The 25,153-nt window shown below is 43.6% G+C and overlaps 1 protein-coding gene across 8 annotated transcripts in view; it reads left to right on the forward strand.

Annotated features, from left to right (window-relative positions):
- Senp5 (SUMO specific peptidase 5) overlaps positions 1 to 24,403 on the forward strand; it is a 34,866-nt gene extending 10,463 nt beyond the window's left edge. For 2 of the 8 annotated variants that reach the window (XM_039088929.2, XM_008768780.4), the window contains exons 3-10: positions 2,936 to 3,041; positions 3,176 to 3,314; positions 3,499 to 3,546; positions 7,611 to 7,688; positions 16,013 to 16,150; positions 18,607 to 18,690; positions 20,074 to 20,124; positions 20,769 to 24,403. In XM_039088929.2, coding sequence (XP_038944857.1) covers positions 2,936 to 3,041; positions 3,176 to 3,314; positions 3,499 to 3,546; positions 7,611 to 7,688; positions 16,013 to 16,150; positions 18,607 to 18,690; positions 20,074 to 20,124; positions 20,769 to 20,879 — 755 coding nt within the window. In that variant the 3' untranslated portion in view covers positions 20,880 to 24,403. The other 6 variants (NM_001402158.1, NM_001402159.1, XM_063270233.1 and 3 more) reach the window with 5 other exon arrangements.
- The last annotated feature ends 750 nt before the right edge of the window (positions 24,404 to 25,153 follow it).

Here is a 25,153-nt window from a genome sequence, read left to right on the forward strand (position 1 = left end):
GAGTTTTAGGTAGCCCAGTCTGGCCTCAAACATTGAGTAAGGGTTCTGAGAACTAAACGGTAGTCCTCTGAAGAATACTATACTCTCTTAACCTCTGAGCCAGCTCTCCAAACTTATTACAGTTTAAAACAATTTAAAATTTTTATTTTTATTATTTTATTATTGTACATACATACATGATGTTTCTGTGTCGGTGTGCGTGTCACCGTGTCCATGTGAAGGTCAGAGTACAACTTTGTGCAGTCAGTATTCTCTTTCCACCTATATTTAATTTCTTGCCTAAATGCAATCTTCTCAAATGTTAAGGTTTCCTGATTTCTGTTGGGGCCATTTTTTTTTTCATGTAGAAATAAGACCACTGTATAGAAACAAGATAACTATTAAGATATGAAGGCCAGGAATATAGCAAAAGTATATGCTCTCAGGGCTGGAGAATCAGCTTCGTGGTTAACAGCCCTGGATGACCATACAGAGGATCCAGGATCAGTGCCTAGTACCCACGTGACAGCTCAGGAACATCTGTAACTCCAGATCCATGGGTTTTGAGGCCCTCTTCTGGCCTCAGTGGGCATTAGGCATACACGTGGTATACAGACGAAGCACCCATACACATAGAATAATAAAAAATTTTAAAATATTATGTGCTTTGTTTTTAGCCTAGAACCTCCAGGTAGACTTGGGCGGAGAATCAGAGATAATGATTTCACGAGACCAGGGCTGGGCTTGGCAGATGGTCCACTGGGTAAAGACACTGCCAGGCCTGGGACCTGAGTGCAGTCTCTGGAACTCACATGGGGGAGGAGAGAACCGTCTCCCACATGTCCTCTGACCTCTGTGTGTGTGCTATTTGCACGTGTACCTCACTGTACACACACACACAGTGAACGAATGTAATAAAAGTAAAATAATAAAGGGGGAGGCAAGACTGTGATTTGTCTAGCATGTTTGGGGCCCTGCCTTCGGTTCCAGCATTACAAAGGTTAGGGGCCTCTCTGATGGGAGTGTGACGGGAAATACAGGCCTTCATCTTTGCTTCTCTCTCAGTACAGCACAGTACTTTCCCCTCTGAATCGATAGCCTGGCAGAAACCATTGTGTGTTTCCACAGAAGGAATTGGGTATGAGTCCTACAATAGCCAATCACTTGTTAGCTGGATAGGCTGCTGTTCTCCCTTTACAGCCTCATCCCAAAATCCTGCTCTGCTTCTGCTAAGCCGCCTTCAGTTGCTTTGTTACTGTTCAGAAGTAATGTTGGGGTTTTATTTCCTGGGGACTTTTGCCATCATGGAGACCAATAAATGAGTACATTCATAAGTTGACTTGAAGACTGCCTTAAATCAGGCTGAAAGTCTCCTTATAGAAATTCTATTTTCCTTGGCTATAGATAAAGCTCAAATAGTAGAACTCTTGCCCACCATGTATCAGGCCTAGAGCTTGATCTCTTGTACCACAGCTAAACAGTAAAAAATGTTTTTAAAAATGTTATTCCCAGTTTTAAAAGAGGCCTCTCTAGAGCTCGACCTGGTCCATGATCCCAGCCACTGTGGAGGCCGAGGTGGGAGGATCTGAGGGCCAGCCTAGGCAGCGTGGAGGGAAAGGCCTCGCTCACTGTTCCTGTTAAATTTACCGTACGGGGTTAGTCAGTGCCATGAGGGACTTTAGTAGGTTTGCTGTTTGTTTGGCAATAAGGTCTCACCATGTCGTCTGCGAGTCACTGTGTAGATGAGGCCGGCCTCCTGAAGGCTGCTGGGATTTTGCAGGCATGTGCCACTGAGGCTGAGTAACATCAAGAGGCAGACGCAGATGGATCTCAAGGCTAACCTGGTCTACACAGCCAGTTCCAGGACAGCCAGAGCTATACAGAGGAACCCTGTCTCCAAAAACCAAACTAAACAATCAAGTTGCAATAATACAGTGATAATGATCTTACCAATTTTATTTTTTTCTCTTTTTAAAATAAACTGCTCCTTTAACTACTAGGGGAGAAAAGACATTTAACCAGATAATTAGCACTCATCTTCTTCTTCTTTTTTTTTTTTTGAGCTGGGGACCAAACCCAGGGCTTTGCGCTTGCTAGGCAAGCACTCTACCACTGAGCCAAATCCCCAACCCCTAGCGCTCATCTTCTAAGCGCTCTGTCTAAGAGGTAACATCTTGTTACCATGGTGTCTTAGTCACTGTTGTATTGGTGTGAAGTGTGAGAACCTGACCAAGGTAGTGCTTATGAAAGAAAAGTGCTTAGCTGCTGCTGGCTTACAGTTTAGAGGTTTAGTCCATTATCATTACAGGGAGCAAGGCGGCATGCATGCAGGCAGTGCTGGGAAAGGAGCTGAGAGCTCTACACACCCACTGAAGGCTGCAGGCGAGAGACACTGGGCTTAGAATGGGCTTTTGAAACTCAGACCCAACCACAGTGACACACTTCTTCCAACAAATAGCCTGTTAGGAACATTCTTAAACCACAGCTGGCTAGCCCAGAATTCCTGTGCCCAAGAGATCTGGGCCTCAGCCTCTCCAGGAGCTGGCAGCACAGGAGCTTATCCCTGTGCTTGGGTTTTTAGGAGTCCTAAAGGAGAGGTTTCTTCAATGTCTCACTGTGGAAACATTACTCTTCACTAGCCACTCTGGAGTGTGTCAGTAGTTTAGAAATACTGGATGAGCTGGGTATGGTGGCACACACCTGCAACACATGGACACCCTCCTCCGATGCCCCTGATTGCTTGCCCAGCTTTTGACTAAGATCAGCTGAAACAACACAAAATGCGGTGAGTATATCTTGCTGGGTTATAGTGGTGAAGGTTCAGAACACCTATTGTTTAAATGATGTAACTGATTTTACAGATTATGGTTCTCTGCTGTCTGTAATAGATGTGAGTATGTGTTATGAAAACAACTTTGCTGAAAAAAAACTTCCATTTTTTTTTCCTTTATGTAAGGGTTCCTAGACGAGGTTATGAAAAAGTATGGAAGTCTGGTCCCACTCAGTGAGAAAGATGTCCTTGGGAGATTAAAAGATGTCTTTAATGAAGACTTTTCTAATAGGTATGTCAGTGGTGCTAAAGTTAAGCCCTTAAAGATATTACTGCCATACGTGACTTTTCCCTTAAGAAAAGAGACAGTTATATATTGAATAAAATGAATTTCATTTTAACTTTTTCTTTTAAAATCTGTTTTAGAAAACCATTTATCAATAGGGAAATAACAAACTACCGGGCCAGACATCAAAAGTGTAACTTCCGAATCTTCTACAACAAGCACATGCTGGATATGGACGACCTGGCAACTTTGGATGGTCAGAATTGGTTGAATGACCAGGTTAGTGCTCGTGGGTTCTCAGGGTAGAAACTTGTACAGGATGTCGGCCAGTAATCTTTTGGGCTGGCTTCCTATTTATCTCTAGAAACAAGACTTGTTACCTTTGCTACATTCAACAGGCTCCTCCCCCTGCTGGGCGTGCTCTGAACCGTGCAGGTTAATCAGCTGGCTTTATTTCTTACAGGTTATTAATATGTATGGCGAGCTGATAATGGATGCAGTCCCCGACAAGGTGAGTGGGAGCTTTCTCTTTACGAGCGTCCGTGTGTTGTTGGTGGTGTGGTGGTTGTTAGTATCACTGTGGGTTGCTCTTCTGTTTGTCTAGCTTTTCAACAGTGTGTAATTATTCCACATTCCATAGATTACATGACTTGGATTATGCATTGCACTGTGCATTGGGCTCTGCCATGTTTTCTCCAGATCATTTTTGTTTAAGCTGACTGATCGCATACCTAACCTTATATCCTAGCACTTTAGGAGGTGGGGGCAGGACGCTCCTTGGCTACATAATAAGTTTGAGGCCAGCCAGCATGGGCTTCGTGAGACCCTGTTTCAAGAACACAAAACCAAAAATCCATTTTTGATTAAAAAAATCACAGTGCCCATATTTTCTTCCTTATTTAGTTGCGTATGTTTTCACGGAGCCTTTTTTTTTTTTTAGTTTAAAGATGTCCAACGAGGATTATTACAGACTTTAAATAAAACTTAGTCTTGGGGCTGAGAGATGGCTCAGTGTTTAAATGCACTGGTTAATTTTGCAAGGGACTTGGGTTTCATTCCTTGTACCCACAGTGTGGCTCACAACTGTCTGTAACCCCAGTTTCAAGAGATCCGATGCCCTCTTCTGATCTCTGTTGGTACTGGATATACATTTGTATAATGTAGGCAAAGCCCTCATGAACATAAAAAAAAAAATCTTTTTTTTTTTTCCCGGAGCTGAGGACCAAACCCAGGGCCTTGCGCTTGCTAGGCAAGCGCTCTACCACTGAGCTAAATCCTCAACCCCATAAAAAAAAAATCTTAATAAATAAAACTTCGTCTTACTCTCTTTGAATGTGTAAGGTAGTAATCCATTTTCAGTTTCTTTGAGTAGCTCACCTGATGCAAATGTGATGACTTTGAGGTCAGCCTGTGCTTCAGAGTGGGCTGTCTTTTTTTTTTAAGATTCATTTAGTTTCTGTGAGTGCTCTATCTATATGTACACCTGCAGGCCAGAAGGGGGCGTCAGATCCCACTACAGATGGCTGTGAGCTCCATGTGGGTGCTGGGAACTGAGAACCTCTGGAGGAGCAGCCAGTGCTCTTAACCACTGCGCCATCTCTCCAGCCCCAGGCTGTCTGTTTTTTTAAAGAGATTGCCAACAAGATGACTCCAAAGACCTGACAATCTGCGATCAATCCCTGAGGCCCACATGCTTTCCACAGAAGCGTCTTAAGTGTCTTCTGGCTTCTGCTGACATACTATGGCACGTGTACTTGTGCCTGAGTTAAAAAAAAAAAAATTGAGGAAAACCCTTGAGCATTTAATTTAAATTCAGACCCTTTAACTTTTTCTTTCTTTCTTTTTTTTTTTTTTTTTTTGAGCTGAGGACGCAACCCAGGGTCTTGCTTTTGCTAGGCAAGCGCTCTACCACTGAGCTAAATCCCCAAGCCCAGATCCTTTAACTTTTAAGTAATTTAATTTAGTTTTTTTATTGCTTTTGTTTAAGATAAGGTCTCTCTATGTAGTCCTGACTTTCTTGGAGCTCACTATATAGACTAGGATGTCTTTGAACTCCCAGAGATCTTTCTGCCTCTTTGCCCTTTATCTTTCTTTTAAGAAAACAGTTATGGCTGGGCATGGCAGTGAACAACTTTATCCCAGCACTCGGGAGGCTAGAGATTAAAAAAATGAAATTAATTCACTGATTGATTAATTCCAATAGTAAGCAGAATGATTCTTTGTTTTGTTTTGTTTTTTTGGATTTTTGTGACAGGATCTTTTGTATAGCTCTGGCTGCCCTGGAACTCACTACTGTAGGTCAGCTGGCATTGAACTTAACGCCATCTTCCTGCCCCTGCAGAAATGCTGGGGTTAGAGGTGTAACCCACTACACTCAGTTCTTTAGAGTTGTTGGTTTGCTTATTTGAGATAGGGTCTTACTATGTAGGCCAGGCTGACCTCAAACTCAGAGATCCATCTGCATCTGCTTCCCAAGTGCTGGGCTTCTAGCTCTCTTTGAAACAGCGTTCACTGTGTATCCTATATTGGCCTTGGATTTGGGATCCTCCTGCCTCATTTTCTCCAGTGATGGGATTAAAGGCAAAGGCTACGATGTCAGGTTACATAGTTCTTAAAAGAATTTGCTTTAGACTTTCTCAAGGGCATATACAAGAGGTTGCTATGACCTACCCAGGAATGTAGCTTTACTAGGTCTTGGGAGGTGAGAAAGGCTGAGAATTTAGATTTTTACATTCCTAGATGATGTTATTCTGGCCTGAGAATTACAAGCACCACAGGGATACAAGTTTTATGCTTGAAGAGAGTCAAAGTTAGAGGGAATGCTCTGTGGGACTAGAGCTCTTATCTACTCTACCCACGAGCCTGTGTGCAGTCTCTAGCATTGAAGATGTGGCAGTGACTATAGCATGAGCATTACCTCGGATGACAGACAGACAGAAACAAGAAATCTAAGCTTAGCATGTAAGACCTCATGGTTCTTTTGGCCAAAGTAATTTTTATAGATGAGAAATGATTATGCCAACCAGGCAGTGGTGGGCACCTTTAATCCTAGCACTCGAGAGACAGGCAGGTGCATCTTTCTGAGTTCCAGGACAGCCGGAAAAAAAAAGGAAAAGAAAAAAAAATGAGTTAATGATTACCTTAAATTCCAGGGTAGGAATTATAAAACTAACCGAGTCTGAAGGGTATGAATTTGGAAACTCTCTCCTCTCTAACAACCCTGAAAAGACAGTCATTTCTTTTTCTTTTTTGGTTTTCCAGACAGGGTTTCTCCGTGTTGCCCTGGCTGTCCTGGAACTCACTCTGTAGACAAGGCTGGCCTCGAACTCAGAGATCCTCCTGCCTGTGTTTCCAGAGTGCTGGAATTAAAAGCATGCTAATAATGCTACTGCAACTTTGAAGTAGAATCTTGTATTAACCATATAATGTATTTTCTTCCTCTTGACTGACCTTTCCCTCCCTCCTTCCTTTCTTTTCCCTCCCTTCCTCCTCTCTCTCTTCTATATATTTTTAATTCTTATTTTTATTTTTATTTTTAGCGAATTTGTTTTTCTGCATGTGTGTCTTTGTAAAGGTGTTGGATCTCTTGAAACTAGAGTTATAGACAGTTGTGCGTTGCTGGGAATTGAACCTGGGTCCCTCTGGAAGAGCAGCCAGTGCTCCAGTGCTCCTATTTGTTGAGTCTTCTCTCTAGCCACACACACCTTTTTTTTTTTTAAAGATTTTTTTTTTTTTTAATGTATATGAGTGCTTTGTTGCACACCAGAAGAGAGAATCAGATCCCACTACAGATGGTTGTGAGCCACCATGTGGTTGCTGGGAATTGAACTCAGGACCCCTCGAAGAGCAGCCAGTGCTCTTAACCACTGAGCCATCTCTCCAGCTCCACCCCTTTTTTTAAGTTAAAAGTTTTTTTTTTTTTTTTTTAATTAAAAATCTAGGCCTGGCCAGATGTGGGTGAATGTCTTTAATCTTCGCAGTCAGGAGGAACAGTCAGGTGAATCTCTGTGAGTTGGAGGCCAGCTACATAGTGATGATATCCAGGTCAGCAAAGGCTGCATAGAAAGTTCTTGTCTCAAAAAACAAACAAACCAAAACAAATGAGGAGGAAATCAAGGCCTGGGAATGTAGATTAGTTAGAAGAGTGCTTGCCTCGTAGGTACAAAACCTGGATTTGATCGCTTAGGACCATAAAAAAACTGGGCATGGCAGCACACATCTGTAATCCTAACACTTAGAGACGGGAGGATCAGAAAGTCAGTACCATCTTTAGCTACAGTGGAGTTCGCAGTCAGTCTGAGCTACAAAAACGCCAGGCATGGTGCTCCATGACTTTAATCCCAGCACCCGTGAGGCAGGCACATCTCTGAGTTTGAGGCCAGCCATAGTCTACAGAGGGGATTCCAGGACAGACAGGGCTGCACAGAGAAACACTATCTCAAAAAAGAAACAAAACAAACCAAAAATAAAAAACACCAACAAAAACTTTTCATTCCTCTTTCCATTTTCTTGTGAAGTTGAGTCTGGGTACAGCATCGTGTAACCTGGCTGATTTATGTTTGCTGTTTGTTCTAGGTCCACTTCTTCAACAGCTTTTTCCATAGACAGCTGGTAACCAAAGGCTATAATGGAGTTAAGAGATGGACTAAGAAGGTATTCTATTCCCTTTTGTACTGAATATGAAACGGGTAACCTACTCTTGGTGGGAGGATGGGAACTTACTGACATTAGGGTGTCAGTTAGAACCTTCATAAGAGTGTTTAGTTTTTTCTATCTTAATGTTTGGAAAAAAAGACACTAGTAAACTCTTGAGTCTGTGGATTAGAATACATTGTAAGGAGGGGAACACCATGATTGTAGCATTACTGTTCGCCTGCTGGACAACTTGGACAAGACATTGACCTTGTTTAGGTTGCTGACTGGTATAAAATGCTAAGTAGCTAAAGTCCCCTCACTTTAGGACCTTTGTTTTCCAAGTGCTTTTATCACTGAGCTACAAGTATTAATGGAGTTCAGACTGGTCTCCAACTTGCAGTGTTCCTGGCTTAGCCTCCCATGTAACTTTAGAGTCTATATTTTTGTTATTTTGACAGAATTACCAGTAAATTCAAACTCAAATAATAAATGTAGAAATAATTTTTAAGACCTCAGACTTGTAGCTCCAGCTGTTCTCCCACTCCCAGCTGTTCTCCCACTCCCAGCTGTTCTCACACTCCCAGCTGTTCTCACACTCCCAGCTGTTCTCACACTCCCAGCTGTTCTCACACTCAGTATGTAGCCAGTGTTGACCTCCCACTACTGCTCACTTGTCTCTGCCCCCTGAGCACTTGGTAGGCAGCAGCTGGCATACTTCTCACGTTCTCAGGTGGTCGGGAGGATTGGAGGAAGTGAGTTTGAGCTGGACTCTGTAGGCCTGTGAAGATGTAGGAAGGTCAGAAGTGTGGGTCTAGTCTGGCTGTGTGAGACTCTGCTTTGTTGTTATTTTCAGAAGATGCTGAGTGAGGTGGCACAGGCCTTTAATCCTAGCACTCTGGAGGCAGAGGCAGGTGGATTTCTGTGAATTCAAGGCCACGCCTGACCTACATAGCAAGTTCCAGGCCAGCCAGGGCTTTACAATGAGATCCTATCTCCAACCAGCCAGCCAACCAACCAACCAACCAACCGACCAACCAACCAACCAACCAACCAACCAGAATGACTCTTAAGTCAATGAATAAGGTTTATTTCTTCATTTAAACATCCCAAGCTGGCCTGGAATTCACTTCATAGCTGAGAATGACCTTGAGTTTCTGATCCCGCCCAATGCCTCTGCCTGGCACTGCTTGGGTTACCAGAATGAACAACATGCCTAACTTACTTTGTGCTAGGGATCCATCCAGAGCTTTGTGGATTGAGGTAGACACTTTACCAAGTGAGCCATGTCCCCATACCCAGAAATAATTTTATATCAGATATAGTGTCTGATTGAAATATACAAATCTTGAGAAGGGAGATAGAATTCATTTGCCAATTTGGTGACTTAACTAGCTATAACTTGAGCAAACTTCCTAATTATTCTGAAAGTCAGTCCTTCTCCGTACAAGAACACCCGTGGTCTTTACGTTGTTTTTAAATAAATTGATACCTCAGCTAGGTGGAATTTTAAGTGATTGATAAGCCTTATAGTTTTTAGTCACTATTTCTTGTTGTAAATATATTTTAAACTGATAAAATATTTACAATGCTAGAAGTTAAAGACATGCCATTAATTTCTTAAAGGTTTTTAATTTTAATTTAACTTTATTGTTATTTTTAATGGTGCTAGAGTGACGATGGCTCTGTGGTTAAGAGTACTGGTTGTTCTTGCAGAGAACCCAGGTTTGGTTTCCAACATCCCCTTGATTGACTCCAGTTCCCGGGGATTTGGCACCCTCTCTGGCCTCTGTAGAATATTTACATTATGCAGGTAAACACTCAGCACATAAAGATGGACAGACTTGTCAGAACAAAGATGCCCCGGAGGCAGAGAAGGTGGTCAGATCCACCCTGTGGATGCTCTGTGCCTGTCCCTGCCCTCCCCTGCCCCTGCCCTCCAGTCATGTCACAACCTCTGGGTTGTTGTTGGTTTTTCTGAGTCAGGGTTTCTCAATGGAACCCTGGTTGTCCTTGAATTTGCTCTGTAAGCAGGTTGGCCTTGAACTCAGAGATCTGTCTGCCTCTGCCTGAGTGCTGGGACTAGAGGCTTGCAACACCACTTCTCAGTTCCAACTTCCATTTATTAAGCTCTTTCATAGTTGAAGGGTAATAGTTTTATTTCTGGGATTGATAATTTGAAAACCAAAGGCTGAACCACACCCCATTTGTCCTTCCTCCTTCAGTCACATGATGCTGTCTGTTCACTTTTTTGCAACACCCAGGTTCCCTGTGTGCAGTATATTCTCTATCTAATCACTCTCTTGTGTTCCCTGTGTGCACTATGCTATTCTCTGTTCACTCTCTTGTGTTCCCTGTGTGCACTATGATGTTCTATAATCAGTCTCTTGTGTTCCCTGAGTGCACTATGATGTTCTCTCTTAATCACTCTCACCTTTTTCTTGTTTTCTTTTCTCTTCTCCCACAAGCCTAGGACCTTTGTGTATAGTCCAGGCTGGTCTTGGGACTCATCCTTTTCTTGGCTTGGCTTCCCAGTACAAGGATCACAGAACTGTGCCATTACTCCTGGCCTCTCTTACCTTTTATGTTTTTCTCCTTCCCAGTATACCTCACTGCCTGGTTTGTAGAATGTATTTCTTGTCCCTTCTCTCTGAGAGGCTTTGTTTTTATGTAGTAATACCAGAGTAGTTTGTGACTAATAGTATAGACACCGGGACGAACTTGAAGTACACTCTAGAAACCTGGGTGTGGAGGCCATGGATCTATAATCCTAGCATGCATACAGCTAAGATATAAAAGTGTAGTAAATTCAATGCCAGGATTTCTGGATCATGTCTCAAAAAAGCCCCCAAAACAAGTCCTAGGGGCTTGTTATTCTATTAGTGTTTCTAGTTCAACCATTGTGGGATTCATGAAATGTGAAATGTAGTTGGTTTTTAGAGTATATTTAGTTGTTAAACATTTGATGAATTCCCCCACCTTTGGGGTGTGTGTATGTGTGTGTGTCTGTCTGTCTGTCTGTGTCTGTGTCCATGTATGTAGAGGCATGAGGACAGTTTTGAGTATTGTTCTTCCATGAGCCATCTGTATTGCCTTTTGGTTTGTCTGGTTTTGAGTCAGGCCGTGGGTATCTATCTTTTTGGTTTGTCTGGTTTTGAGTCAGGCCGTGGGTATCTATCTTTTGGTTTGTCTGGTTTTGAGGCAGGCCGTGGGTATCTATCTTTTGGTTTGTCTGGTTTTGAGGCAGGCCGTGGGTATCTATCTTTTGGTTTGTCTGGTTTTGAGGCAGGCCATGGGTATCTTATCTTTTGGTTTGTCTGGTTTTGAGGCAGGCCGTGGGTATCTATCTTTTGGTTTGTCTGGTTTTGAGGCAGGCCGTGGGTATCTATCTTTTGGTTTGTCTGGTTTTGAGGCAGGCCGTGGATATCTTGGAACTCAGTCTGTAGGGGTTCCCTTGCCTCCACCTCAGTACTGGGATTAAAAACATACTTGCTCCTGGCCCACTTTGTGTTTTGAAACAGGGTCTCTTACTGCCCTGGATCTTGTCGTGTAGGCTGGGTTGCTGACCAGCATGCTCTAGGGATGTACGGATTCAGTGTCTCCTGTGCTGGGATTATCAGTGTATCACACCCAGCTTTTTACACTCTAGCCTGGGGATCAGTCTCAGAGGAAACACTTTACCCCTGAGCCATTCATTCCCTAAGCACTTTTCTAGGAGGTGCTGATGAGGAAGGTAAGTTTTGCTCTGTCTCGTGGCACAGTAAATAAAAGCCAATGAGAGAGTGTACTTTGCTTGTGGAGACCGGAACAGAAAGAAGGCCAACGCAGCGTTCGTTCGTTTGTTTGTTCTTAGACATGTGTGTCCCTGGCTGTCCTGGATCAGCTCTGTAGACCAGGCTGGCCTCAAACTTGAGAGATCCATGTGCCGCTGCCCGTCTCTGCCGCTGCCTCCTGAGCAAGGGCTGGGACAACTCCTGGCTCCTCACACACTGTTTTTACAGTCACTATGTAGGCACGATTGCTTGGAAACCATAAGCCACTGACTGTTGATTGTCCCGTCCCTGGTTCCCTGAAGGTTGGGATTGAGAATCCTTGCTGTTTGGCCATAGGTTTCTCTGGCAGTCAGTCTCCCATCTCATTCAGGCTTTCCCCAAACTTAAGTCCAGTGCATTTAGTTCTCTTTTATTTTTTCTGATTCTCTGATTTCCCCATCCCACTACACCCTGATATACACACACACACACACACACACACACACACACACACACGTGTATTCTCGCTCCCTTTCTTCTTCTCTTCCCCCTGCCTTTCTTTACTTTCTCACTGTAGCCTACGCTGGCCTCTAACAGTCTTTCCGTCCCAGCTTTCTGGGCGTCTGGATTATAGATGTGTGTACTTGGCTGCATTCTTAAATGCATTCCCATAAATGGAATAGGAATCTTAAAGAGCTCTAGTGATACCCAGTTTACAGTTTACATTCCAGTTTTCGCTCCAGGAGCCCTGAAGACTGTCAGACTTGAAGGGGTAAAGCAGGGATGGTGATGCTTGTTGGGCCCGATGATCACAGGACGGATGCAGGATGTGGACAGATAAATGCACACACTCCTGTGCCCTGTGTGGCTGAGGGAGAGCAGTGTGGAAGTGGCCTCAGATGCATGAGCTATGACTGGATGAGCTGTGATGAGCTCTGATGGGCAGCTACTATTTAGGATCGGGTAGAACTAAAAGGACAGGAGCATGGGCCTGGGGTACAGCTCCGGAGTAGAGCACGTGCTGCTCTGTGGGAGGCGCAGCTTGTATGTATACATATATATGAATGTATGTGTGTGTATGTGTATATATGTATATATGTGTGTGTGTGTATGTATATATTGCATATCACATGTATGTGGGTGTGTTTCAGCCGGGAATTTTACATAGCTATGGAAGATAGAGGTGAACAAATGTTATAAACAGAATGAATGGTTTTTGTGGAAAAAGGATATGTTCATGGGAAGTATTTGAAAAATACATATTATTTTGTTAAAATAAATTATTCTATTCTCTGGATTATCAAATTAGGATAACTAAAAAAATCCAGCCATATGTTAAATGTTAAGAAACTAACAATAATATCAAAATGGGTGCTTGAAAATAAAGTGACCCCTAACTGAAGTTCTGTGCAGAGCAAACAAAGATGAAGCTGGTGTATTGGTACATGCCTTCAATCCCAGCTCTCCACACCGAGAGGCACGTGAATCTCTTGAGAGTTCAGGGGTAGCCTAGTCTACATAGCGTCCTCTTCTGACCCTCTCAGACAGCTACAGTGACGTGCCAGTACACAGACATGCTTGTGTATACAACACTGTCAGACACACACTAATACAAATAAATGTATACAATGACTTCTCGTTGAATAACGAGACAGCACGCAGGCTCATGAACCCTAATGTATTCAGTGTGATTGCATTGATATACAATAGAGCATTCTACCCTAAAAAGGAAGATGGCTTAGCTGGTAAAGTGGTCATCTTCAACCCTAAGTTCAGTCCTTGACCCCATGTTGTTGAAGAAAAAGAACTGACTCTCACAAGATGCTCTCTGACCACGTGTGACATGTACTGTCCATGGACACAAAAATACAAATTTTAAAGTGTAAAGGAAGTCAGGTGTGGCCGGGCACATGTTTAATCCCAGCACTGGGGGGCTCAGGCAGGCGGAGTATGAGTGAGTCCCAAGACAGGACTGCAGAGAGAGACTCTGTTCCAAAAATCAAAACAAAACAAAAAGGAGAAGATTGTTAAAAAAATTTTTTTTTCTTTTAAAGATGGGATCTATGTTTCTCCTTATTTCCCATATAGATTCACGGTATATTTTATTTCCACAGTATATGTATTCCCAGGCTAGCCTTGAACTTGTTACACAGCCCAGCTGTGTCTATCTCCTTTCCATGTACCTCAGGGACATTTGTAAGGACTGATCATATACTTGTCCACTAGAAAGTTGTAGAGATGTTCTTCTCTCATTATGAATCCAACTGAAAATGAGGGCCCGGAAGATGAAGGGTGGCAGCCAGGGAGGCTCTGTGGATAAGTTCCTTACAATACAGGTGTGAGGACTTGCATGGCTTCAGATTCAGTAAGAGACAGAGAAGCAATGGAAGAAAGACAGCTCATGCTGAGCCCCTCCAGCGTGTGCTACTGTCCACAGGCACGTGTGCTGGGACATATATCACATTAATTTCAAAAAGACGGTGGAAGTTTGCGGGGAGCCTTGTAGGATCACACCGAATGATCCTGACCCTAAGGAGGTAGAAGCAGGAGGATCGGAAAGGAATCCTGGTCACCAGCATTTACACAGTGGGTTCAAGGTTCTTCCCAAATATAGGAGAGAAAACAATCAATGCCGTCAAATCTCATTATTATTAAGTAGTCACAAATTCAATTCCAGAAAGCAAATAAGATAGCAGAAGACATAAAAGTAATAACAAAACATGGAGGATCACTTTTTAATTTTAACATTGTATTTCTCCACGCGTTCCCCTGGTCTGTGTGTAGGTGTCTGCATGCACAGCACACATGAAGGTCGTGGGGCAGCATTGTGGACTCAGTTCTCTTCCCCAACAACTCTTGCTATCACCTCCCAAATACTGGGATTGCATGGATGTGCTGTGATGCCCAACCGACTCATTTTCACAAGTGTTTCTGGAGTAGCTACTGCTTTGTTACCTTTGGAAGTTTTAACTACATCAGTGTATTTACTGTGTGTGAGTGTGTGGGTACCCACATGCCATGATACATGTGGAGTTCAGAGAACTTTTTTTTTTTTTTTTTTTTTTTTTTGGTTCTTTTTTTCAGAGCTGGGGATCAAACCCAGGGCCTTGCGCTTCCTAGGCAAGCGCTCTACCACTGAGCTAAATCCCCAACCCCCAGAGAACTTTTTGAATTGTGGGAGTCAGTTCTCTCCTACCATGCTGGTTCTGCACTGAACTCCGATCCCAGCTTGGTGGTGGGTGCCTTTACCTGTCGAACCATCTCACCATGCATTCATTGGAATTAGGAGTGGAATAGCAATTTTTCTAGATTTGAGAAGACATGTTTTAGGCTAAAAAGGGCATGTTAGGATTTTAAGGATATACTTGAGTTAAAGAGCATGTATTATTATGAAGATCATGTTCTCTATTTTAACATTGGAGACACATGGTATAGCCAAGACTCAAGTGTGCTGAAGCACATTTGTGTGGTTTTTCATTCCCGCCCCACCCCCACCCCCAGCCCCTTGTATTTTTGACACAGGTTTCTCTGTATAGCCTTGGTTGTCCTGGAACTAACTCTACAAACAAAAGTGGACTCAAACTCAGAAATCCATCTGCCTCTGCCTCCTGAATGCTGGGATTAAAGGCGTGCACCACCACCTCCCAGCTCCCTGGTTTCTTGTTTAGAGCTGTATAAGGAAACCCTTTTTTTTTTTTTTTTTTTTTTTCCGGAGCTGGGGACCGAACCCAGGGCCTTGTGCTTCCCAGGCAAGCGCTCTACCACTGAGCTAAATCCCCAACCCTTATAAGGAAACTCTTGTTTCCTACTGTTACACTCTAGGACATCAGGGAGGGCATGAAAGGCAAACAAAACCAACAAAACAAAAGGAGAAGAACTAAACTTTGAACTTCAGATTTACATGAGATTACAAGTTTTATTAAAACAGACAGACAGCAACCCAGAACCACATAAAGGTGAAGAAAAGAACCAACTCCGCAGAGCTGTCTCCTGTACATTATGCATGTACACTCACACATGAATAGTAGGCTTCGTCATTTACGTCATTTCCAACAGTTGACAAGCCTTGGTTCTATAGGCTAATTAAAAATGAAAGTGATGCTTCTCCACCCCCACCCCTACCCCCCACCCCCTTAGTATTTTAACCTAGCAATTACACCATGGGCTTTAAATTGAGACATAGGAAGCTTGGTGGTGCACACCTTTAATCCTAGCACTTGCGAGGCAGAGGCAGGAGGATCTATGTAAGTTTGAGGCCTGCCTTGTCTTCAGAGTAAATTCCAGGACAGCCAGGACCTCACAGAGAATCCCTGTCTTCTCTCCCCCCCCCCCCCCCCCCCCCGGAGCTGGGGACCGAACCCAGGGCCTTGCGCTTCCTAGGCAAGTGCTCTACCACTGAGCTAAATCCCCAACCCCCGAGAATCCCTGTCTTGAAAAGCCAAAAGCAAGCAAACAAAAAAGGTGAGACATAGGTTCAAGTTTTGCCTCACCACTTGCCCATTTTATGATTTTAGCAGGTCATACAAGGGTCTATAGGTGAACCCCGCTGTTGGCTCTGTAGTGATAACTCACTCTTTCCCTTCTCTTAACCAGGTGGATTTGTTTAAAAAGAGTCTTCTGTTGATTCCCATCCACCTGGAGGTCCACTGGTCTCTCATTACTGTGACACTCTCCAGTCGGATTATTTCATTTTATGATTCCCAAGGCATTCATTTTAAATTTTGTGTAGAGGTAAGTTAATATTCTGCCTGTTTTATTTTCTATCTGTGGTTGGCAATGATATATCATAGCTCTGGACAGTAGTAGAAGTCAGCAGCTGCTTCAAGGATGACCAGAGGACAGCATTCAGGGCAGGGTGACTGAGCTGTCTGGTCTGAGACCCACTTTGGAGAGGGGTCCCCTATTTGGGGTCAGCATTTTAAGGAAATGCAGAAAAACATTTTTTCCTGTGTATGAGTAGAAGCGTGTTTTCTTCATTTCCTTTAGTGCTGTTATTATATCAGATCTTCTAGAGAACTATCATGCTAACAAAGTATTCGCATTCAGGTAAAGACAAGATCTTACACAGCCCAGGCTGCTCTCAAACTGGCCAGATAACCTTGAACTTCTTTGTTCTTGCCTCTGCTTCCCAAATTCTGGGGTTATAGCTGTATACCCTCACACCCTATACAGTTCAGTTCGTATCAGTAAGCGTGTAACAAGATGGGAGGCCCAATCAGCTTTCTTGAGTTTTCTGCATAATGAAGAATCAGTTAGAAAAGTATGCCTGAGGCTGGAGAGATGGCTCAGAGGTTAAGAGCACTGACTGGTCTTCAAGAGGTCCTGAGTTCAATTCCCAGCAACCACATGGTGGTTCGCAACCATCTGTAATGGGATCTGATGCCCTCTTCTGGTGCGTCTGAGGACAGCTACAGTGTACTCATTCATATAATAAATAAATACATTCTTTTTTTAAAAAAAAAAGTATGCCAGATATCAAGCGTGGTGGACACACCTTTTGTCCCAGCACTCGGGAGGCAGAGGGAGGCAGATAGATCTCTTTGAGTTTGAGGCCAGCCAGGTCTACAGAGTGAGCTCCAGGACAATCAGAGCTACACAGAGAATCCCTGTCTCACAGAAAAAGTGTGTGGGGGTTATTTACTAAAGTCGTAGAGCCCGTTATCTGGGGTGTGCTCTTGTAAGGAATGTGCATAGCCTTGGGGCGACGACTTTAAAGCTTTGATTATTTGGAGGAAGTCTGAATAGCTAGAGGACCAAGCAGACTCACTGTTACGAAGAGTTCAGTTTTCACCAAACTATAATAATTTTCATCACATCAACTTGCCAAGGTTTTTTTATTATACTAATTGAAGGTCTCCTATGTATCCCATACTGGTATCAAACATAATCATCCTGCCTTCAGCCTCCTAAGTCCTGGAATTATGGCTTACAATACCATGTTTGGTTGAGACCAAGTCTGACATAGCCCAGGCTGGCTGTCAACTTGCTATGTAGCCAAGGATATCTTTGGACTTCTGGTCTTCCTGCGCTCACCACCTACGTGCTGAGTTGTATCTGCTTTACTGAGTGTTGGGTTAACCCAGGGCCTTGTGCATGCTCGGCAAGCACTTTACCTACGGGGCTGCATCCCCAGGCTCATGAGCACGAATTGGAACAGTGAGAGCAGACTCATCTGTTAGATGTCAAGGCATGTTATGAAAAGTTTACAATGGAAATGTTACTTAGAAAAATATAAATTATATTTATATTAGGGACATAGACTGATTGGAACAACCACTATAAAGTATCCAGAGAAATCATTTGTGCGTGCGTGCGTGCGTGCGTGCATGCGTGCGTGTAGAGAAAGAGAATTTAGTATATGGTAAGGTTTAGGAAAGACAAACTATTCAGTTATGGCATTGGGGAAATGAGCTATAACTTGGAAAAGTTACAGAGTCTTGCATTGTACTTCCTACGAGAACAGATAGAAGACATCAACATGGTGGCCTTGGTGCTGCCGGCCTTGGTCCCAGCGTTCAGGAGGCAGATGCAGGTAGATCTATGAATTCCTCCCAACCTAGTCAGGGCCACATAGAAAGACCCTATCTTGAAAGAAACAAGCCATGAAGTCCTGGTTTAATTTGGTGTTTTATGCATTCATGGAGTAGGGAAGGCCTTCTTACACTGAAGGAAAAAAAAATGTCAAGGAACAGCTTGATAAATTTAAGTCTGTAACAAAGTCTGTGTTATTGTCAGATTTGGAGTTGTAGCTCAGTGATGTTTACTATACACAGGGCTCACAGTTCAATCCTCAGCACCACTAAATAAACAAACAAATCTACCTACATCATAAAGTTAGCAGCTAAGTCGTAGACTTGGAAACAATGGTTGTGATATTAATTAGCTGAATCTCTACAACCGAGTAAGGGCCGGGAGATGGACAGAGCTGGGATGCCCTTCACTTGACTTACGATCTCTGCCGTGCTCTCCTTCCCCTGTAGGTAGAAGGTTTCAGGGTTTCAGCTGACTACAGTGAGGTGTTCTAATCCGGTGTGTAGTCCTGAGTGGTACTGGACAGGTATGAGGGAAAGTCTGGAGTAAAGCTCCAGCTGAGCACTCACCCACTTGTACAGACTTCCTATCTGGTGGTGGGAAGGACCCACAACTAATAGAGCACAACATGTGTGTTGTGTTTTCTTTTTAACCAGAATATAAGAAAGTATTTGCTGACTGAAGCCAGAGAAAAAAATAGACCTGAATTTCTTCAGGGTTGGCAGACTGCTGTTACAAAGGTAAGAATGTGGTACAAATGAAACTCCAGCGTTTGCATGGGAGGCAGTGATCCAAGTGTGGGTGCCTGCTGAGAATGTTTGAAGAGCGGGGATGAGGAGACCCTCCAAGGGCTCTAGGTAACTCAGAATGAGCTTGTGTAGAACCTAATCATCTCCAGGCTCAGTTTCCTGGTGCTTGCTGATAGCAGTCGCATAGTGCCATCCTCGGCACAGTTAGTAATTGTTGGTGTTCTATGGAGAACAGAGTTTGGAGGACGGGTGGCACTTACCTTGCAGTTGTAATTTCTGTATGACCCATGTAGACTCAGACATATGCTAAATGCCTATTTGGGTCCACAAAGGGATGTGGGTGTGGGGTGGGGGAGGGGGACTTTCCAAGAATCTAATTAAGACCCACTGTGTTGTTTGGCCATAGACAGTGAGGTGCTCTACATGGAGCAGAGGGCCATTCATGCATAGTTCCTCCAGTTGTTGGTTCCTTGAATGATCTCATTTGACCCTTAAAACCTGTGTGTCAGGCAGTTCCTTAGGGATAAGCCCCATCTTCATAGATGGATATTAGAGGATGGTCCTTGAACTCAAATCTGCTAGATTATTGACCCAAGGGGTCTAGGCCAAAAGATCAATATTAGTTCACCTTTGAACTGAGCTGAATATTATGCTTTAAAATTGAGCCATTGTTCAGTGTTTCTAATAACCTACATACTAGTTGACATCAGAAATGAACGTGTTGAATTTTTAATTGTCTGATTTACCGATTTATCTGTCTAGCACATTTAGGTATTCTGCATCCCCTCAGGGTCTGTCATAGTCCTGCCTAGATACAGAAACCAGTTCTTTTGGAAACATATGTCTTTGCCTTTATGAGTTACTTCAAAGAATAAAACAAAATTGTTTAATCTGGGGTGAAATGTTAAGGCTTCAGAGAACTCTATGAGGTAATTTTTTCATCGCTGTGACAAAATACTTAACCAACGAAGGGAGAAAGGTCTCCCTGTAGCTCAGAGTCTGAACTATCTGTCATGGTGGGGGATGCATGGCAGCGGAGGCACGAGGCTGCTGTTCACACTGACGTATAACCAGGAAGCGTGGAGGAGTGAACGTGGGCGCCCCAGCATGTGCTTGCCAATCTACAGGGCACTGCTTCCAGGCCCAGCCCAACTGAGTAGACTGCAGGAGGTTTGATAGTTTGGGTGCCCATTGTCCACATGTAGATTGTGGTTGCCACTTGAAAGGTCTTTTCGTGTGGCCACAGGCTAAGGTATTTAAATACTGGCGGTACAGTCTGGGACCCGTCTCTTGCTCACTTACCCATGGAAACAGTTTTCTTATGTGAAGAGAGATTCTTGATTTATTTTAATGGTCATCTTGTTTTCTCTTCAGTGTATTCCACAACAGAAAAATGACAGTGACTGTGGAGTCTTTGTGCTCCAGGTAAATACTACCTTCCGAGTGTGTGAGTTGGTTGGTTTATTTCGAGAGATGATAGTCGCGTGTGCGTACAGTGTTAGGGAAGACAACACTTTCCTTTGTTGTTGGGATATATTGGTTTCTGTATTTGCACATGTAATCATTAGGAAAAACTGCCTCTTGGGGACAAGAAGGGACAGGGGGTCTTACCCATGTCTTACGGGAAGCTATTCTAAATATATCAGAGAAGTACATGTATTTATGGGAAAAGTAACTTTACACATGAGCTCAGAGATTTACAAAGACCTTGGCAGGTAACCCCACTGTACACCACACACCTCAATGAGTGCTACTCTCCCCGTGAGGTCTCTAAGTGCAGGCTCGCTCAGCAAGCCGTCACCTGGAAAACTCTTCTCATTTGGAAGTCAGTGCTCTCGAACAGTGGCGCACACCTTTAAGGATCTCTGTGAATTCGAGGCCAGCCTGGCCAACAAAGCTAGGGCTGCTACACAGAGAAACCCTATCTCAAAAACAACAGCATGGTTTCCAAGACCCATGAGTGTTGTTCTGCAGTTTTACACTGTTAGGTGTGTGTCTGACAGGCAGAGGGTGGGCACACACGCCTCCCAAGTGTCTCTGGGACACAGTTTGTTTTTCTTTTTCTGCAGTACTGCAAGTGCCTCGCCCTAGAGCAGCCTTTCCAGTTTTCTCAAGAAGACATGCCTCGAGTGCGGAAGAGGATCTATAAGGAGCTGTGTGAGTGCCGGCTCCTGGACTGACACTCACTCAGCAGGGACTCCAGAAGGCGCCATGTTGGAGCAGATGGTTTGTTACTTGAATCTCCAAACACTTACTGAATCTTTACAGATACTTCAGATTGGTGGTATTGGGCCACTTATTGTTACCTCAGATTTATTTTTGCCCTTCATTTCTCCTGCTATCATGTACTTTTTTTTTAATGTTCAATTTAGTTTCATTTTTAACTTTATGGATTCCATACATCCCTCCCATATTTAATATTTATTATCCAAACGCATGCATATAGACAGAGCATGCAGTAAAGAGTATTAAAAAAAAAAGCCTAGTAGATTTGGTGCAGCTTTTGAAACATAGTTAGATGTGAACTGAATACAGGTTTAAAAGTTAACCCCAGAACCTAAAAATGCAAGATGTTTTTGATACAGCATAGTCAGAATAGATGTTCCCCATGGCATAAAGGGTAGCTAGGAGTGTTGTGGAAAGCCAGTCATGTTTCCCTTACAGCACCTTTTGCTCATCCCTCTGATGAGTCTCCAGCATGAGACGCATTCCTTCTGAAGGCCAGAGGGGCTGTTCTGCTGAGGGATGTGGTGCTTACAAGCACAGTGCTGTTTGAGAAGAGTTAAGGTATGAGGAAAAGCAGCTTCCTTGGGTGCCAGTTACCTTATTTTCTAAAAAGGCAAGGGGAGGGGTTATTTTGATTTGTCTGAGACAAAGTCTCACTATGTAGCCTAAGCTGTCGTGGAGCTCCCAGTACCTAGGCTGGCCTCAAACTCAAGCTAAACCTGTCTCTGTCTCCTAGTCTGGTAACATAGTACATACCAATACACTCTACAGGAAGAGTCTCATTTTGGTTTTAAGATTTATAATATGTAGAATAAATCTCATGAAGGTTTTTCCTGAGACACTGAATTTTCTTGGATTTTTTTTTTTCTGGGTTTGACTTGTAAAAAAAAAAACAGCATTCATCAAACTCATAGTTAAATAAATGAGAATTTGGCTTTCATGGAAGTAATTCACTAGTTATCACCTCTCTGTGTTGCTTCCCATGTACTCCAAGGCATTTAAAATTTACTAAAAATGTTTCTACTTTAAGGTATATAAAATGCAAACACTCAAAGTAGAAGATTGGCATATGGTCTTTTGCAGATGGTGGGAGAAGAGGGGAGGGAGGCAGCACTGAGGACCCTGGGAGAGAGCAGTGTGGAGGGACGCTCTCCCCTGTCTTTTCTGGTGCCTCAACATCCCAAAGAGCTCGTTTGGCTTCCACAAGAACAAGCTGAGTGCTGGACTCAAGAACCGCCTGTTAGTGAGTGGGCTGTACAGTAGTCCTGTCCTATGGATTAGGAAGAGGGGGAGCTTGCATCTCTAATCTGGCCTCTCGTGACATGTTTGAAAGGAATAGAAGATGCATATTAAGCCGAACCAGTTTTTTTTTTCCTCCCAGAATTGAAGGAGGGAGGCGTAAGGAACTTGTGTAGAAAACTACCAAGTACACGACAGAAGATAGCTGTCCAGTTCGACAGAAGATAGCTGCCCAGTTCGGCATGAGATGTTTGAAAAACAAAAGAGGCAAAATGGCCGAATAGGGCTTAACTGCCTCAGTTAGGGCAGAGTCACCTAGGTTTACACGCAGGATTAGCAGCAGCAGCGCGACACAGGCAGGAGCCCTGGCACTCTTCTCTCCTCAGTTAGTCCTCAGCATAAAGTCAGGTCAGCATTTCTTGTGCTTCAGGTCATTAACAACTGAGGTAGAGGCATTTTATGTTGCTACAAGTTACTGTTTCTGTAGTACTGGGACTGAACGCAGGGCCCACTCACATGTTAGACAAGCTCTACCACTGAGCCACCACCTTAGCCCTCTGTACAATTTTGTATTTTGAGACATGGTCTTAGGACGTTGCCTAGGCTGGCCTTGAGTTTGTTCAGTGGCTGAGCCTGGTCTTCAGTTTATATTCTTGTCACCCAGGTAACCAGGAATAAGGCCAGCCCTACCAGCCCAGGCTGCTTGAAGGTCTTTTAGGGAAGGGGTTTGGGGAGCAGGGTCTTATGTGACAGAGTAGCTTCACACTTGCCATGTAGCTGAAGGTGACCTCAAATTCCTAGTGCTCTCCTGGGTGCTAGGATTTTAGGTCTCTGTCATCATGACCAGCTAAGGACAGAATTAGACCAGCATGAACTTCTTCAAAATTCATGTGCAAGACATTACTATGGGATTTTGTTGGTGTGCCTGTACTGAAAAAGCCAGTAGTAAGATGGCCGACTCAGATGTCTTAAGGGAGTATCTCACTTCCCCAGTGAGAGACTTCATGCAGAAGTTACAGTTGGGTTCCTTTGGAATCTTGTTGAAGTGGTTTAGTCCAGGCTGGCCTCATACTTGCAGTCCTGCCTCAGCCTACCTAATGTTTAGATTCCATGGTGCACCAGTGGTCACCTCAGCTGTGAGGCATGCAGGAATAACAGACTCGAGCCATCAGACTCTCTCCCTTCTGCCCTGACAGGACACCCTCAGGTGCACATTCAGCCTGCTCTAGCCTACATGCTGGGTGTTTTCCGTATGTCCCAAACCTGTGTCTGTCATGAGTGAGACTTGGTCTCAGCACACCGTTGTTCTTTCTCTTCTTGTAATTACATGTAAACTCTGTTTAGCCTTCAAATCCTAGATTGCAGAATCTTTTGTCTCGGTGTTTGCAGTAATGCTTTGCTGTTGCTGGCTTGGCACTGAACTTTGATGCCCATAAAATCCTGGCAGACTTACGTCACTGGGGATGAATGTAAGCCTTGCACAAACTTAGAGCTATTCACATACGATGAGCCTTCAGCAAGCTGCCCAGTCCTCATGGCAGACTTACTTACCTGGCTGTAGCTGCTTCTTTCCTTTTGTTAAACCTCTAGCAATCAATGTAGATTTAACTCATCTTTTAGTTTTCTTAGGAATCACGCAGACTTAACTTTCAGTTGGCCTCTCAAGGAAGAGAAAAGAAGTTGCTGCCAATAATTTCACAGCACATTTTTGGCTTTGCACTGTGTTCTCTGTTCACCATTGAATGTGAATAGCATGGTCATCGGGAGTTTATGATTGGAGAACAACAGTACTAGAGATACAGCCTGTACTCTGTCTAATGTGACTTGTCCCTTTCCTCTGCAGTTGGGGCTCACTGCTTCTTCCCTGCCTTAGGAGCCATTGGGGGTCTGAGTGGGTCAGAGACAGTGTATTTAGTTGACACTGTTAACTCACTGATTATGTGCTGTGCTTCATTATGTTAAGAGACCAAGTTAATCAACGGTTATACAGTACATAGTCTTGCTATGTGTTAAGCTCTGCCTCTTGGCTAGTAGATGTCTAAAATCTGGGGAATAGCATCCAAGAAGTACTATTGTATTTGGGGGTTACAAAAGCAGACCTAGACAAGTGTTCACTTGAATGATACCTGTTGGTCAGAAAGATTTTATTAAAAGATTATGATCATGTAAAAATTACAGTCAGTACTCAACCCTTCTAGCAAAATATTTTTTTGAAAAATAAACTAAATGCCTTTATAAACATGTGTTCTGTGTATTTCTTAGCGTCATTCCAGGGTGACAAGGCTCACTGAAGAACAGTGACCGCTGTATGTCCTACCCGTGTCCTTCCATATTTCAGCAGGAGCTCCCTTCTTGGGCCTGCTCTGCTTTATCTGCCCCCACAGCCACTCGCCATGCACAGCTACTGAGTATGGAAAGCCCAGTGCTCAACTTTATTGCCATGTGTGGTGATGCACACATTTAATCATTTATTTGTCTTTTCAAGACAAAGTTTCTATGTGTAGTTCTGGCTGTCTTGGAACTTGATGTCTCTAGACCCTCCTGCGGGTCTAGTCCTAGCGGGACTAAAGTGTGTACCAGCAATGTCCAGCTAACAGTCGTTTGATATGTTTACTGTGTCCGGCGTGTACCTCGGTGCATGCGGTACTCACAGAGCACATTGGATCCTATGGAGCTAGAGTTCCAGATGGTTGGGAGCTACCATGAGAGCTGGGAAGTGAACACAGGTCCTCTGGGAGACAGCAAGTACCACTAAGCCATGCTCCAGCCTGATTTTATTATTTTTGTAAGTAGCTATTTTTGGTTATTTGGGTGCAATATTGGTTGGCAGAGTCTAAACCACAACTCAAAATCTACTTCAGCTTTACAGTATATGAGATGCCAGGATGGCTATTCTTACTTTTCCTTTACACATTTTCGCTTACGTGTCTCAGCTGGCTCTCTTTTGTTTGTTTGTTTGTTGTTTGGAATAGAGGTGGGCTGTACCTTT

This window comes from Rattus norvegicus, chromosome 11 (genome assembly GCF_036323735.1).
Source record: "Rattus norvegicus strain BN/NHsdMcwi chromosome 11, GRCr8, whole genome shotgun sequence".
Classification (NCBI taxonomy): domain Eukaryota; kingdom Metazoa; phylum Chordata; class Mammalia; order Rodentia; family Muridae; genus Rattus; species Rattus norvegicus.